General features: G+C 58.0%; 6 protein-coding genes across 6 annotated transcripts; 4 read left to right on the forward strand and 2 right to left on the reverse strand.

The window, feature by feature from the left end:
• Window positions 1-187: 187 nt before the first annotated feature.
• Window positions 188-2,017, forward strand: EX895_001661 (uncharacterized protein; the record flags this gene model as incomplete). The annotated part of the gene is made up of 1 exon (XM_029882260.1): window positions 188-2,017. The coding sequence occupies one exon, from the start codon at window positions 188-190 to the stop codon at window positions 2,015-2,017; it is 1,830 nt and encodes a 609-aa protein (XP_029741115.1).
• A 435-nt stretch (window positions 2,018-2,452) lies between these two features.
• Window positions 2,453-4,353, reverse strand: EX895_001662 (uncharacterized protein; the record flags this gene model as incomplete). The annotated part of the gene is made up of 2 exons (XM_029882261.1): window positions 2,453-3,999; window positions 4,170-4,353. 2 exons carry the CDS (start codon window positions 4,351-4,353, stop codon window positions 2,453-2,455), a joined length of 1,731 nt encoding a protein of 576 aa, XP_029741116.1.
• Window positions 4,354-7,407: 3,054 nt separating this feature from the next.
• EX895_001663 (uncharacterized protein) lies at window positions 7,408-10,542 on the forward strand (the record flags this gene model as incomplete). Its single annotated transcript, XM_029882262.1, has 1 exon — window positions 7,408-10,542. One exon carries the CDS (start codon window positions 7,408-7,410, stop codon window positions 10,540-10,542), a length of 3,135 nt encoding a protein of 1,044 aa, XP_029741117.1.
• Window positions 10,543-11,042: 500 nt separating this feature from the next.
• Window positions 11,043-12,815, reverse strand: EX895_001664 (uncharacterized protein; the record flags this gene model as incomplete). The annotated part of the gene is made up of 1 exon (XM_029882263.1): window positions 11,043-12,815. The coding sequence occupies one exon, from the start codon at window positions 12,813-12,815 to the stop codon at window positions 11,043-11,045; it is 1,773 nt and encodes a 590-aa protein (XP_029741118.1).
• Window positions 12,816-13,191: 376 nt separating this feature from the next.
• EX895_001665 (uncharacterized protein) lies at window positions 13,192-14,137 on the forward strand (the record flags this gene model as incomplete). Its single annotated transcript, XM_029882264.1, has 2 exons — window positions 13,192-13,489; window positions 13,584-14,137. The coding sequence occupies 2 exons, from the start codon at window positions 13,192-13,194 to the stop codon at window positions 14,135-14,137; spliced, it is 852 nt and encodes a 283-aa protein (XP_029741119.1).
• A 455-nt stretch (window positions 14,138-14,592) lies between these two features.
• Window positions 14,593-16,212, forward strand: EX895_001666 (uncharacterized protein; the record flags this gene model as incomplete). The annotated part of the gene is made up of 1 exon (XM_029882265.1): window positions 14,593-16,212. The coding sequence occupies one exon, from the start codon at window positions 14,593-14,595 to the stop codon at window positions 16,210-16,212; it is 1,620 nt and encodes a 539-aa protein (XP_029741120.1).
• Window positions 16,213-16,273: the final 61 nt, after the last annotated feature.

Raw genomic sequence — 16,273 nt, forward strand, 5'->3', positions numbered from 1 at the left:
GTCCATGGCAGCTTTCGACTTCGCTGCCTCACTTTCTCAATGCGGTCGCAGACGTCCAGAAAGAACCTTTCTTACCCTTTCGACATTCCTGGCTTCCGAGAAGCCTTCTCGTCCCTCTTCTTCCATCTCGACGTCAAACCATCACAACGACATCCATCTGGCCCCCATCCTCGAATAGCCATCCACCATGGCGACCCCGCCAAACACACTTGGCGCAAAGCCAGCGCTCTCACGCTTGAGCTCGGCCCCCTCGACCCCTACGAAGCGGAGCAGCAAAAAAGTCATCATCATCGGTGCCGGTGCCGGTGGCACCGCTCTGGCAGCACGACTCGGTCGAAGAGGCTATAATGTCACGGTGCTCGAGAAGAACGATTTTGGCGGAGGTCGATGCTCGCTCATCCACCACGACGGGCATCGGTGGGACCAAGGTCCTTCGCTCTACCTCATGCCCGAAGTGTTTGAGGCCTGTTTTAAGGATCTGGGCGAGGACATCCGTTCGCATATTCGTCTGCACCAGTGCAATCCTGCCTACCGCGTCCATTTCGCAGATGGAGAAAAGATGCTGCTCTCGTCCAACTTGAGTCAGATGGGCGAGACGCTCAACTTTTTCGAGAAGCGCGCCGGCAACAAGGAGGACCCCTTGACCAACTTCCTCACTTTTCTCAAGGAGGCCGGCGAGAACTACGAAGAGTCGATCAAGCACGTCTTGACCAAGGACTGGTCCGCCTGGTGGGCGTTCTTCCGCCCCGAGCTCTTCCCCATGCTGTGGAAGACCAAAGGCCTGCGCATCTACTCGACGCTTTACGATCGCACCACCAAGTACTTCAAGTCTCGCCACGTTCGTCGCGCACTTACGTTTTCCGCCATGTATATGGGTATGAGCCCGTTCGATGCCCCGGCCACCTACTCGCTGCTGCAGTACGCCGAGTACGCAAAGGGCATCTGGTATCCCATCGGCGGCTTTTACAAGGTCGTCGAGGCCATGGAGACGATTGCGCGTGACAAGTTTGGTGTCGACTTCCGCTATAACGCTTCAGTCAAGCGAATTGTTCTTGACGAACGTCGTGGCACAACAACAGGTGTAGAGTTGGAATCGGGCGAGGTGCTCGAAGCCGACGTGGTTGTCAGCAACGCCGATCTGGTATGGACGTACAACAACCTCTTACCCCCTTCCTCGTACGCTAAAAAGCTAAGGAGCAAAGACCAGACGTGTTCGTCCATCTCGTTTTACTGGTCGCTCAGCTCAGTTGTGGAAGAACTCGGTGGGCACAATATCTTCCTTGCCGACGCGTATCAAGAGTCGTTCGACGAGATCTTTCGCGATGGAGACACGCCTTCCGAACCGTCATTCTACGTCAACGTGCCCTCGCGCCTCGACCCCTCTGCTGCTCCGGAAGGCAAAGACACGCTCGTTATCCTGGTACCATGTGGGCCTATCTCGATCCCCGAAAAGCCCTGCACCGATCCGGCCAAGGGTGCCCGCAGCCGCGAGCAGTTCCAAAAAACCAAAGACCGCGCGCGTCGCCAGGTGATCGAGACGCTCAAAAAGCGACTCAACCGCCCGGACTTCGAAAGGCTGATCGAGCACGAGATCGTCAACGACCCCTTCGACTGGGCGGACAAATTCAACCTCTTTCGCGGCTCCATCTTGGGGCTGAGCCACACCATCCCGCAAGTCCTCTGGTTCCGACCGTCGATCCAGCACGCCTCGTACGAGAACCTGTTCTTCGTCGGCGCCTCGACGCAGCCTGGTACCGGCGTGCCCGTGGTCGTGGCGGGCAGTGGCGTGGTGGCGGAGAGGGTGAGTGCGTTTTTGGAGGGCAGGGAGCAAGGTTGGCTGAGCTGGGAGGCCATCCGCGGGAGCATCTGCTTGGCGTTCTTGGCGCTGCTGGGCGTCATTTTCTTTGGCTTCGCTGCGGGATTTATCTTGCTAGGTCTGGTGATTGCTGTGTCGGTGCACCTGCTGGGCATCGCTGACGTGCCCGGTCTGGTGCGCTCCAAGGTCATGCCCGAATGAGCGCACTGCTTTATGATGAAGATACCCCTCGACCTTTCGTCAATATGCAAATAGACTTTCCATCAGCCGTCCTGTCTCCCAGACCTTCTGTGCTAGCGTCCATAATGTTCAAGTCAGGCGCCTACGTCATCGACGCACAAGCTGGCATCCTAGAAACCAGAGATACGATTCAGCTGCAAGTGAGAAGATCGAAAATACAATGTCAACCTTCTAGAGTCCAGAAATCAACGGACAAAGGGCTACCATCGACGGCTGCCACTCTGGCGTGAAGATCGTCTCGAGGCAAAGATACAAGGAGCAATCAAAAAGAAGCTCGGAAAAGACAGTGTTGGGATAGAAACCGAAAGTTAGAAAGATCGGAACAAGGCAAGCCGAAACACAAGCCGGTCATGGGAATGTTTCCTTGGCATAGTCCGTGTGAATCAGGGCGGCGTATTAATTGCGTCGATAGGTCGAGGACGGAGGAGGATCCTTGTGATTATGGTTGTGAGCAGGACGACGGTTGGGACCGCCTCTGGAGCTGTCGTCATCCGTCACGTCGGGCTCAGCATTAGTGAGATGCAGTCGACGCGGGTGTTCGTCGACCTCCTCAAGCGCGTCCTGCGCATCCACGTAAGCAGGCGGACCCATGCCACCGACCAAGCCAACGTGGTCACTAACGGGGCTGCCGTGGTTGGGCGAGAGACGTCGGCTCTGCCTGCGAGGAGAAGTAGGCATGGCCGAGTTGCCATGGTTGTTGGAAGTGGAGGAGTTTCCACGGCCCAAGGCAACAGCGGCAGCTTCGCGTGCTCGAGCATCACGAACCTCGGGTGGATCGAAGTGGCTGTAATCTGGCCCGGGCGAGCGCGTCTGGGGAGCAGATGGCTGCGGAGCTCGAGCAGCGGCAGCCGCATTGGCTTCCGAGGGCGAGACCATGAACTGAGCCTGCGGACCGGCGCCGGTACCAGCGAGGTTCTGGCCAACGCCAGCGACCGAGTAAGGACCGTGAGTATCTTGCCAGCCCATCATGGGCAGAGACCAAGGAGCAGGGGCAGTCTCTGTAGCAGTCGTGGGTTGGGGCGACATGTTGGCGTATCCGTCGTGAGAAGCGCCGTACGAGGGATGACCCGCAGAAGAGCGTCTCTTGTGATTGTTACCCGGGCTTGCGTTGTTGTAGAGATAGGTACCAGCACCACCAGCAGCTGCACCGGCGGCGAGGGCGCTGGCACCGTTGCGTGCTGGACGCTCCTGCATGTCGGGATAAGCATTGGCGCCGTATGCGTTGTAAGCATCGTATCCCTGGTAGTCTTGGTACGAGGCACCGTGGGCAGCCGACGAGCCCGTGTAGCCGTATCGCTCCGGGTCCTCCTCGTTTGCGAATTCAGCAGGCAGAGTTGCATTCGTCTGCTCGCGGCGATGACGGCGGCTGCGAGAACCAGCGGCGGCACCGACGCCAGCAACACCTGCGCCAGCGGCACCGGCAGCACCGGTGGCGTAGCTGAAGGGAGCGTGGTCGTTCTGAGCATCAAAAGTAGGCCAGGCACCACCGCTGTGACCAAGATCGCCGCCCTTGTTATGCGAAGGACGCTCGCCAAAGCAAAGGAAGTAGGCGTGACCGGTGCGCGACTTGCGCCTGCTTGCCATGACGCAGAGGGCGATCAGCAAGGCCAGCAGCGCAAGGCCACCGACGACACCGCCCACAACACCGCCAATGAGTCCTCCATTGACGCTGGAGCGGTTGGCATCAGCTCTGTTGGGCGAGGACGTGGCGGTGACGACGGGGGTGACGACAATAGTTTTGACGACTGGAGAGGTGCTGGTGCCCGAGACAAGGTTGGAAGTGGTGACGAGCGTCGAGGGTGAGGAGGTGGTGATGACGGTGGAGGAGGCGGAAGAGGTCGTCGAGGTAGAGGTGGGAGTGCTCGAGGTGGAGGACGAAGTGGTGGATGACGTAGATGATGTGGACGTCGTCGAGGGGGTGAACGAGGTGGTGGGTGTAGAAGCTATTGGAGAAGGAAGACCATTGGATGTGGATGTGGCTGAAGAGGTCAGTATCGCAATTTGGTCCACATAATGGAAATAAGGGAGAGGAAGAAGGCACAAGTATCAGATCTGCACCTGGATGCTTGAGCTTGAGCCTGTCAGGATGGCGGCAGCCGCGTGCAAGACTTACAAGTTGTGGAAGTACGGCGGCTGGTTGTCGACGAGGTGCTCGAGCGTGTAGAACTGGGCGTGGAAGAAGAAACGACCGAGTCGGTGTTGCTGGGACCGTCGAAGATGCCGGGGAGGCTGAACGGGTCGTCTTGTCGCTCCCAAAGCGCGGTGGCGCGTGGCATCAGGGTGGGTTGAATGACCATGACGAAAGCGGATTGAATGCGGCGGCGTGTAATCAAGGGGGAAACTAGGCGGATGCGATCATGAGCCTCCGATGATCAGGTGTGGGAGGAGAATCAGGATGGATGAATGGATGATCAGCGAGATGATGGAGTTGGTGAAGATGGCATCGAGAGTGGTCAAGGGGAGCAGAGCATAGCACGCAAACGCTCTAGGCAGGTTACAAACAGGAACATAGAAAAAGGCGGGGCAAGTCGCAGCTGCTGTAGCGCACTTGACCATTGCAAAAAGAAAATTGGGACCGGCTCTTCCCTTGGCTTGGCAGCGACGACGGGGGGCGGTGGTGACCCAGGGCGATCTTCGAGCCAAATGCAGGTTTGCGATCTGCAATAACGGCGTATGATGGCCCGTTAGCCTCTCGTGTTTAGCCTTGCCGATCCAAGCCACCCTCGAGACATCCAAAAAAAGAAAAACGGAAGCTTTCACCAGAAGCAACCAACCCCTTTTGCAGTCACCAGCCTACTCCAAGCATTGCAAGCATTGCAAACAATGCAAACGGACCCTTGAAACTTCTGACATCAATTCTTGAACCTTGTGACTGCTTTGAAATGTGAAATGTCGGATCCTCACAGCTTTCATTGGGCGTATGATTGGCCGTCAGAAAGTCGGGTTCAGATCCCACTCAAGATTGCACACGCAAGTCCGGCGTCGGCTAGACCACGTTCGGGTGATCTAGCAACACAGCAGCTTGTGCTTTGGCCGGGCAAAGCAACCAGAGGCAATCCTTGGCGCCAAGTGTCATACACCCTCAAGATGATTCTGAATTTTACCATCAAACCAAATGTAAGACTTTGGATCCCCAGCCCCTTTTCTCCATTTTTAGGCCATGTGCTCTCGCGCTCCTTGCACTGCACCCTGCAGCGTTGAATCTAGTTCTACTGCTTCTCAGCCAGTCGACTGGAACAGGACTGCACAAGAGATGCTTATGATAGCTCGGTGTTGAAGCCCGTCGTCGCCAGGTTCCGTGCCTGTCGGATCCTCCGTACTTCATGGCAACGTCGTTGATGCGCAGCTCCTCAAAGATGTACCATCTCGCAACCGGTCAGACGCCATGGCTGTTCGGGATCGCCTTAGCCAGAGTAGGCGCGCTACGGCTGATGATTTCTTGTTTTGCGTTTGAAAAATGATTGGGCCATAGCAGCATTTCAGGGACCGCGCCGAGCGCTCTTCCGACTACAGCAGATACGCTGAGTCTAAATATGGTCAATTTGCGCGATCTCCACAGGCCTGCTTCGCCTCTCACTTATTCCCGCTCTGGCTACGATCAAAGCTCGACTTGTCTTTCATGAACACGTTGGCTGAGTCGCACCTCGTAGTGAACTATCGCTCTTAACTCCTCGATCTTTGCTTACAGACCGACAACCCCGAACACCATCGGTATCAGCGGCAAGCTGAACAAGCAAGCATGGCACACACCCTTTAGACGGACAACAGGGGCTGCCCACTCGAGACACCCTGCGGCACTGGCTGCTCCAAGTTTTGTAAACAGTGACGAGGCGTTCAATTTGCACAATCGAATTCTGCTTTCCTTTGATCATTTCTGTAATGGACGTTTGAAGTCCAAGAAAATGTTCATTCAAATGGATTCTCACTATTTCAAACGCCAAGTTCGAACTCTTATTCGGTTGAAGAAAAAAAATTGACCAGCGAGGCAGAGTGACGACGGGTGAGCGGCAACCAGTCGACTCATCGTAATTAGGGAAAATGGCTGCGTGTGCCCTCGCTCCGCAGACTCTGGAACGAAGTCATTGGCTGTGTTGCATCATCTTGACCTGAGCCAAAACTGGAACTCAGCCAGTGCCCGAGTGGGGCTCAGCTGACTGATTGACTTTTGAATAGCAGTGAGGCAGAGGCAGCCCTTCCTTCCAGCCGGCTCTTCGCTGTATTTGCTTGAGCTGTTAACTTGGGGAAGGGTTGCGAGGGTTGGTGAGTGTGACCGTGAGTGAGAGAGAGAGAGAGAGAGAGAGAGTGCGAGTCTAAACTTGCGTTGCGTTGTGCTGCTACGGATTGCAACTGCAACTGCGGCGGCTACTCCTCTCTTACCTTCTCGTCACCATCCTCCCCTACCTTTCTCCGACCCCCGTCTTTTCTTCGCTTGGTTCATCTTCCAGTGTTGGGCATCTGTTCTTGGTGGTGGGATTTTTCTCCCTTGTCCTGAGCAGGCTCATCCGCTCTCTGTCGCAATCCACCCGCTGCGGTCGTTCGAGGAAGCTCTATCTCGAACCCTGTGGTGCTGTGTGCGCGTGCAAGAGAAGAAGACGGCTTTTCGACCAGTCCTCTTTGGCCTTGGCTTAGCGTTCTTTGTCTCTTGACATTGCTGCTCTTGCCGCTGCTTCTGTTGGACATCTCCTCGTCGCTTCGCCAGCCACACTTTCAGCCGTGTTCCCGTTTGTTTGATTCGGCCACTTCGGGTCAAACTGGCAACACACGGAGTGTTGGCTAAGAAACTTACGCTGCCACTTCGGTCGCAAGCTTCGGCACCGCTTCGACATTGTTACGACCCTCAACGTTGCGATCCGCTTCGATTGACACCTCCCACCCGTCATTCATCGTCGACTTCGTCTTGTGATCCTGGTTTCGCTTCCGACCTTCCAGTCTCGACACCTTGACTCTCTCAACGACTCTATGGCTGTCATTCTCGCTTCTAGGTGATCTTCGTTCGCATCACCTCGGGCTTAGGGACGCCTTCATTGTGCTGCTCTCTTGGTTTCACTGCCCTTTCTCCCCTCTCTTCAACCTCTTCGTCCCCGTTCGTTGTCGGCCACGTGTCTTGGCGTCGCAGTCTTCTCTAACCGACATCTATCAGGCTTTGACCTTCATCTCATCTTCCCGGCTTCCGTGTTCGATCGCGTTAATCATTCTTCGACTCTTTTGCACAGCAAAGTAAAGGACCGCCTCTTCTACGACTTTGTAAGACCGACGCTCGCCGACCCCAGCTAGCGCCCGGTCCTACAACCTCAAAAGCGTTCACTTCGGTTCTTTCGCCGGCGTGTCCGCACCAGCTGCTCCGTTCCACCATGTCCTTTTACCACGACGGGCAACCCGCCACCGCCGCTTTTGGCCACCCGGACGGTGGGTATGCCATGAATCCCTATACTCATCACGAGCAAGCCCACCCGCTGGCTGCAGTGCCGCCAGCTGGCTACCCCTTCGTCGACCCCTCGGCACAGGCTCAGATGTATCACCATCAATCCTACACCGACATGGCTCACCCGTCTATGAGTGGCGCCGTGGAGCAGCACCACGCCTGGCAAGCTCCTCAGGCCCCCAGGCTCACCGCTGCCGCAGCGCGAGCTGCTCGCCACCACATGATGGGCTACGCTCCGGCTGGATACCCTCAAACGCATGGTGCTATCCCTTGGTACACACAGACACTCGGTGTCCCGCAGCCGTACCAGCAGCCTCGAACCCATCAGCAACTCGAGCACCAGCTTTTGGTGCAGCACCACCTTGCCAAGGCGCACGAGAGGCAGAGTGGCGCCTCTATGTACCAGTCTGCCTACGGACAAAACCCTGGCTCGGTTGCATATCCCCAACAGCAGCAGCAGCAGCAGCACCATCACCACCATTCTCGCCCTCATCAATACCCACAACAACAGCATTACACCCAACCTTCTCATCCCTATCCGCCCGCCATCCCCGCCGAACACGATGGCCGTGTTGACCGACAGCGTCGCTACCACGACGGCTGGGCTTCGTCGAGCTCGCATCGCGCAGAGGGTCTTTCGAACGCATCTCACGACTGGTCAGGTTGGAATCACGCTCCTGCCGCCCATCGAGGTTCCGTAGGCTACTTGCCGCAGCACGAGCAGATGTACGCGAACCATGCCGTGCAGACTTCCCAACGCCTCTCGGACGATGCAAGCTTCCACAATGCTGCTGCCTGGGCATCGCACCAAAATTCAACGGCTTCTCGCATGCACGGTTGGAACCATGCGCCACGCTATTCTCAGCACACTGACGACCGACACAACCAGTCCGGTTACCCCGATCTGGCCGCTACCAGTCGCTTGCGTCACGACTATTCCGATCATCGTCCGCACGCTGCTAGATCGCAGGATCGCCTGCATGACTTTGCCGCTCATCACAGGGAGGTTCCAGTGCACAGCTACAGCCACCTCCGTACAGATCACCAGGAAGTTTGGCATCACCGCGCGGACGAGGCTCGCGACCATCCCGAGCCGACTCACTGGCAGTCGCAGTCGCAAGCTGAGGCGCGCCACGACGTGCCAGACGATCTTACCGCCCCCGTTGCTGAGGAACAGGAGCGCGCGCCAGCGGAAGCGGCAGCGGATCAAGCCGCTGTGCCTGCCCCATGCTCACCCGGCTCTTTGGAAAAGTCTGCGTTGCCTATCGCCGCGATCGGCGCTCAGCTCATCTGGAATGCTTGCACCGCGCTTTTCGATCCTGACCTTCTCATCGAGGCCCACGAGACCGCCGACGAGGCCATGGATGAGGACTGCGACGAAGCCATGTCACCCGCCGTTGCCTCGATGCCCTCTTCCTCGTCCACGCCTTCGCTCAATACGCCCGACATCTCGCCTTGGCAGTCCACCGTACTGGATCGTCCTGTTCCCCCTACTTCTCCATCCTCGGGCGATTGGAATGCATTCCGTTCGCCGTTTGGTCCCGACCGCATGCCGCAGCTGCGTCCACAGGCTCACTCCTTCACTTTTGGCAGCGAGCATGCCTCATCCCAGCACGACTTGCACCGGATGGCAGTCGGCGCTGAGCGAGCACGTCGAGATGCATCGCCGGCCAAACGCACCCGTCAGGGCTCTGGACACTCCGAGGCCGCAACGGGTCACAGTTCGGGCGCCAGCACCGCAAGCAGCTCCGAACCAGGCACGCCCGCCTCGCTCGCCCACGAGAGCCCCGCCCTCAGTTCCACTGTCTCAGCTCACTCGGTCGAGACAGCCCGCAGCCCGCTCCGTGCTGCTGGCCTCGGCATGTCGCTCGATGGCTCGCGATCCGAGCCGGCCATCCGTGCTCGACGCAACTCGTCCAAGACCTCGCCCAAGCTAGCCACGTCCAAGTGGTCCGGAAGGATGCGCGACAACGTGCTTGCCGTGCTACGTCTCGTTTCGCCAGATTGGCGCTGGAGCAACAACGATCACATTCTTGTTTCGTTGAGCGAGACTTTGCCCACTGCCACTGCCAAGTCCAGCCCCAGCCATAGCCAGGGACGATCGGGCGGCCGAGACTCATTCACGAGCATCGTCACGTCTTACGCCAACGAACCCAGCCCAGCGTTCAGAAGGTTTGTCCATCAAGTGCTTGCGCAGACCCTGCTCTCGCCTCCTGCCTTTTTGCTCGGAATCTTGAATGCGCTGCGCCTTCTCGTCTTGGTGCAGCTGCCAGACGGCTCGATCGACCCTGTCGTGCTCGAACTGTTTGCGCAGCCAACGTCTGCGGCACCTTTCAAGCTGTTCACGTTGGGAATGATGATCGCCAACAAGCATCTGGACGACAACACATTCCTCAACAAGACGTGGAACGAGGTCACCGGCATTCCGCTAGCCGAGCTCAACCAGACCGAGGCGTGGTTTCTGAAGAAGTGCAACTACGAAGTCAACGTGCCTGACGAGACTTGGATCGGGTTCCTCAACCGTTTGCAGTCTTGGGAGGAGAAGCGTTCGAGCCGTGGCATGCACCGTGACTCGGACTCGTCCAAGCGCCTGCTCCTCGTCCTCGACGAAGCTTTGAGCCACTTTGACGCCATTCCTGCGTTGCAGCTGGATGACGACGAGGTGACTCATGACGTTGAGCACGCCAAGGCCGCCTCGCCCATGGACATGTGGAGCAGGTCGCATCATCGCGTCGGCTCGCTCGCCATGGACGACGCCGCCGCTGACCAACAGCACTGTCGCTCTGCCCCCGCTGCTGGGCAAAAGCTGGTCAGGCACGAGGACAACGTCCAACGGCCTGGTCATATATTGCGCGCCAGCCTGGCGATTGAGAACCCGTCGGCGACCCTGCTGCGGTCCAGCTCCGACTTTGTTGTGGCTGGCGGGCCTGGCAAGGACTTTAGCCCTTTGAGTGAATCCAGCAAGAGCCACAGCGGACCGCTCATGCCTTCGGCGTTGTTGAACGGCTCGCGTGCGCTGTTTCAACACGGCGGCATGTTTGGGCCTCTGGCGACGTCGAGTTGATGTTCCTTATTCCTACCCAGCGTTCTTTACACCTTTGTTCCCCTTGTAGATATTCTTCCCTTGTCGATTCGGTTGACTTTCACTCCTACCAAAAAAAGTCGCATACAGACTTCAGCTGCCTTTCTCTATCTCTTCTCATATTCTTGTCCCAGTCCTTTTTTTTTTTTCTTGCCAAATTTTTCGCGCAAGTTTGAGTCGTCGCAGGCCTTGAATCTGATCATGGTTTTGTTTCGATCGAAGCACCCAACACCCAACATCAGCCCTATCTGTAGCGTTGTTTGATTACCGGTGACCGAAGCTTGACCGTCGTGAGTATGGTGTGTGGCAAGAGGAGAGGAGATGCCATCTGAGGAAGAGGCGAGCTGCGGATGCAGTGATAGGAACAGTTTGAGGTCATTGTGGAAGCTGGCGGGACCGACAGACGATCAAGCGGAACGAGGAGTTTCAGTAAATTGTCTCGATTTTTGTCTAACAATACATGTAAAGAAGTGGGGTTGGATCTAGTTGTTCGACTGGTTGACGAGCGAATCAAGATTGTCGAACATCTTCTTTGTCGAGTCTTTGGCAGCTGCACGGTCGCTGCCGTTCGTTGACTGCTTGGCACCGTTCTGCTGTAGAGGGCGACCGAGACGACGCTGTTTCTGGTTGTCGTTCTTGCGTCGCTCTGCACCGGTGTACAGGCCGTTGAACGCAGAAAGACCACGGGACCTGTCACCACCAGCAGGCAAGGGTGCGCCGCCCAGCGCACGGCGGACGGGCTTGTTAGGGTCCTGCACCGTCTGCCCAACGTACTGCGCGCTTCCGATGGGGGCGACCCTGTTGACCGGCTGGCCCTGCGCGTCCTGCTTGACGAGTTCCACGTTGGAGCGCAAGTAGCCGAGATCGTTGCGCGGCGCGAGCATGTCCTTGTGCATACCACTGCCCAGCGTCAAGCTGGACGTGCGGTAGGCGTCGACGATGCGGAAGAGCGCTGTGCCCCGCTTGGGCTCCTGGCGACTCCAGTCGATCGTCGGTGGTGCCTGGGCACGCAGGGGTGCGTGGAGGTAGCTCACGTGTCCGCCGACGAGCACCGAGCGGCCGTCAGCGATCTTTGTATACTTGCGAAGATCACGGTCGCTGCGCGAGGAGACTTCGTGCACCACGCGGCCTGGGACGGGCTCGGCGAGCATGCTAGTGTAGATCGGGTCCGGTTGCGAGTACTGCAAGCCAGCGTGCGGGTGGATGGTGGTCGGCTGCGACAGGCCCGGTAGCGCCTCGGATTCGGGCTTGGACGATTGACGCAGCGTCTTGTCTTCGAGCATGCGGAAGGCGTCGCGTGTAGCGTCGACGTCGCGCGACTGCTCGAGCATGTCGATCTCGGCGAGCGACATTTTGTCCAGTTCCGCTTCTGGGTTGATCTCGGGCAGAGGCTCTTTTGTCGCCCCGCGCCTCTCGGCGTCTTCCTGCGCACGCACCGCTGCGTCGTACTCCTTTTCCTGTCGCTTGCGGATCAGCCCGAGCAAGCGACCCTTTTCCTTGCTGCTGAACAACTTCTTCCACGTCCCCCTCTCGGATCGGATTTTTTCGACAAACTTTTCGAACTCCTGCTCCGAGAGCGCGTTGTAGTTGGTCATCATGCGAGCACGGGTGGTGAACTTGTCGGCGTCAAAGCCGAATGCCCGAGAGGTGGATTGTTCGCCCATGAAGTCGAGACCCTTGTAGGCGGGGTCGGCGGCACCACGTGCAGCATGGTGTTTCATGATGCTTCGCCATCGGTTGTTGTACAGTCGTGCTTCTCGCTCCTTGGCGTCTTCGCGTGCTTCCTCTTCCGGTGTCAGTTCGATCGGCCCCGGGATGTCTGATGGGAAATAGCGCTCGGTCGACTTGAGGAAACTGGTCGCGGGTCGAGGGCCGTAACTTCCAGGATCAGTGTAGGTATGGCCACCAGACTCGGGCTTTGCCACATGAAGCTTCGCATCCGCTTCGGCCCATCGCTTGACGAACAACGTCTCCTTTTCACGCTCTTTCCAGGCGGTTTGTCCCTCGGCGGTGTCGAGATGCGAGACTTCGACGTAGCGCAGTGCGCCAGGATAAGCGGCGGAACCGGAGGAGGAGCCGAAGATCGAAGCGGAAGAGGAGGGGAGCGGGCGCTTCATGCCCCATTCGCCTCGGGCGGCGTAGGCGGGCGGAGCGGTGTAGACTTGGGGCACGGCAGGGTCGAAGCTTGAAATGCGCGCTTGACGCAGAAGCTTGGAGAACTGGGTGGGCGCCGTCGCGGCGGTGTTGGCTGCCATGGTTGTAAGGCAGGTATTCAAGGCTGCCCTTGGGAACCAGACGGTGAAGAACAAGTGGTGGTGATCGTGATGATCTGTTTCGATGATGACGAGAGATGGCAGCGGCAGCAGTGTCAAAGCTGGATCCAATCTCGAGCTCGAGCTTTTTTTCTTTCTTCTTGAGCTGTTCTGCCTCTGCCTCGCTCTCCTCTCCATTTTCTTCCGCTTCACGTGAGTTGCACCTTTTTTTTTATCGATACCGTGCGATAACAACTTTTGCACTCTCTCTGTACCTGCAGACTCACACCTTTGAACACGGTGGTTTCGAGTGCTTCCATCTTGCCTCCCTTTGTCGATCATCGCTGTCGGCCCTCAACTCCCGGTCTCCAACACCAACATGTCGAGCATCACACTTCAAACGTACGCTGCGCGTGCAGCCAAGCAGCCCAACCCGGCCGCCAAAGCTCTGCTCGAATGCATCGAGCGCAAGCAGACCAACCTGTGCGTCTCGGTCGACGTGACCAACAAGCAGGACCTGCTCGATGTGTGCGATGCCGTCGGTCCGAACGTGTGCCTTGTCAAGACGCACATCGACATTGTAGAAGATTTCGACATGGACCTGGTGCATCAGCTGACGCAGCTCAGTGAGAAGCATGACTTTTTGATCTTTGAAGATCGAAAGTTCGCTGATATTGGTACGTAGAAACGCTCAAACGTCAAGTGCTGCGGACGCCAGAAGCATAGAAGACTGACAAATCTTTTGGATTGTTTATTGCGATCTTCTTGCAGGCAACACGGCAAGCCTGCAATACTCTGCCGGCGTCCACAAGATCGCCTCGTGGTCGCACATCACCAACGCACACCTTGTGCCCGGTCCCAGCGTCATCACCGGTCTCGCCAAAGTCGGCCAACCTCTTGGCCGCGGTCTCCTGCTCCTGGCCGAAATGAGCTCCGCCGGCGCTTTGACCAAAGGCTCCTACACCCAGGCCTGCGTCGACCAAGCCAAGTCGGACTCCACCGGCTTCGTGTGCGGCTTCATCGCCATGTCGCGCGTCGACGAGAAGGACGGTCCTAACACGGACCGCGACCTGCTCATCCTCACCCCTGGTGTCGGTCTGGATGTCAAAGGCGACGGACTGGGCCAGCAGTACAGGACCCCGGATCAGGTGATTCGCGAGAGCGGCTGCGACGTCATTATTGTTGGTAGGGGTATCTACGGTGCCCTGATGACTGAAGAGGGCAAGGCGGATAAGAAGGCGGCTTTTGCCAAGGTGAGGGATCAGGGCGAGAGGTACAAGAAGGCTGGGTGGGAGGCGTACCTGGCCAGGATTGGGCAGCAGTAGATTGAGGAGGGCTGTAGTAATGGGAACTCTTTTTCTTTTGATATTTGGCGCTGCTTTAGACCGCTGCACTGGGACCGCGATGAGAAGGGCAAGACGTATCAGAGGTGTGAATGAGGTGTGTACGAAGTTGTATCAAGAGCGCCGGCGAGAGGTCTGTTCTGCTACGAAGCCTAATCAAGAGCTTTCGGTGCTCTCCCGAGTTGAAAGTCAAAATTGCAAAGCGGTCCAGAACTGCAGGAAGAATTGTTGATTAGAAATGGCCCGGCTTGGAGACCGAACAAGCAGCTCTCAGCCTCTGGTGGCGAAAACTCAAAGCTCCCCCACACTCGGCCTCGTCATTCCAACCTCTCCCTCGCCAGCTCCCCATCCGACACTCGCCACGCTTGCTCGACGCAACGATTCTTCTCCTTATCCACACACGTCCAGCTTTGCGCACTGTCGTGGCTGCCGGCGTCATGTCGACCACTTCGGCGGTCCGATCATCTTCGCGGCGAAAACTGTTTGCGCCCACACCCATCAGCTCTGATTCCACGAGCGTCTCTGTCACTGCGCCCACCACAGCTTCAGCCAGCAGCAATGGTGTGGTCAATGGTGCAGACGGCGATGCAGCGCTAGCAGCGGCCATGTCGGCGTCGGAAGCACGGCGGTCGTACTCTCTGCGACGAAGGGCACCGGCTGCTTCTACGTCGACAGCAGCGGCAGCGGCAGCGACGCCTGTCGAGGTGCGGAAGAGGAGGCCGAGGACATCGGCAAAGCGAGCGCGGGCTCGGTCTTCGCCCTCTTCCGCTTCCGATGACGATTCCGCTGCTGGGTCTGACTTCTCCGACCACGACGAGGCACGCAGCTCGTCCGACCACGACAGCGATGTCTTCTCCGCCGAACCAAGCTCCAAGTCCAAAGCCATCAAACCTACTTCTACAAAGCGAACACGCAAGCCAGCTGTCAAACGTGACCCCTCCTCTTCCTCCTCCGCCGACGAAGCCAAACCAGCTGCGCGCAAACGCAGCAGCCCCAAGAAACCCACCGCCTCCCCCTTCGACGCCTCCCCTCGCAAGCCCACCAAGAAACCAATCAAAGTGAACCTCGAACCGCACGAAGCGCACCCGGCGCCCGACAACTGGGAACTCGTCTACACGCTCCTCTCCAAGCAACGGCGCAAGATCGTCGCTCCCGTCGACACGATGGGATGCGAAGAGAACGGGCGCCAAGACCGGCGCGCCGACTCGTGGCGTGCGACAGAGACGCCGCTCGAAGCAGCCAAACGCGAACGCCTCGCCACGCTTGTCTCGCTCATGCTATCCTCGCAGACAAAGGACCCCGTGACGGCGGAAGCGGTGTACAACCTGCAACGCACGCTCCCGAACGGTCTATGCCTCCAATCGCTTCTCGAAGCGTCTGACGAGACTATCTCGACCTGCATCGCCAAGGTCGGCTTCTGGCGCCGCAAGACCGGGTACCTCAAATCCGCAGCACGCATCATCCAGAGTGACTTTGGCGGCGACGTCCCACGCACGGTTGACGAGCTCTGCAGCCTCCCCGGCGTCGGACCGAAGATGGCCTTCCTCGCGTTGAGCAGCATGGGCATCCAGCTAGGCATCGGTGTCGACACCCATGTTCACCGCCTCACCAATCGCCTCGGCTGGCACTCTACCAAGACGCCCGAAGAAACACGCCTCAACTTGCAGTCTTGGCTCCCCGCCGAACTGCACGGCAAAATCAACCGGCTGCTCGTAGGGTTCGGGCAAGTAATTTGTGTGCCCGTGGGCCCGAGGTGCGATCTGTGCGCCGTAGGGCAGGCGGGGCTGTGCCCAAGTGCCAGGGTGCTCGACGAGCGGAGTACCGCGAAGCGGGTCAAGGTGGAAATGCTGGCGAGTGATGATGAAGGCGTAGTGGTGGAGGAAAATTGGGTCAAGGTCAAGAGGGAGGCGGACGAGGAGGGGGAGGGGGAAGCGAGGGTCAAAGTTGAGGTTGACGGGGGTGCAATGGGGGTCGCCGATTTGGCTGAGGCTGTGGCGGTGAAGAAGGAGGAGGTGGACGACGACGCTGTGTTGAAGGATAAAGCTCTGGATTGGTAGCGTCTCTACGGACGGTGTCTGCCCTCAATCAAGTCACGCTTCCTTTCTTTGCACGGCCCTG

This window comes from Sporisorium graminicola, chromosome SGRAM_12 (assembly GCF_005498985.1).
Source record: "Sporisorium graminicola strain CBS 10092 chromosome SGRAM_12, whole genome shotgun sequence".
In the NCBI taxonomy this organism is placed as follows: domain Eukaryota; kingdom Fungi; phylum Basidiomycota; class Ustilaginomycetes; order Ustilaginales; family Ustilaginaceae; genus Sporisorium; species Sporisorium graminicola.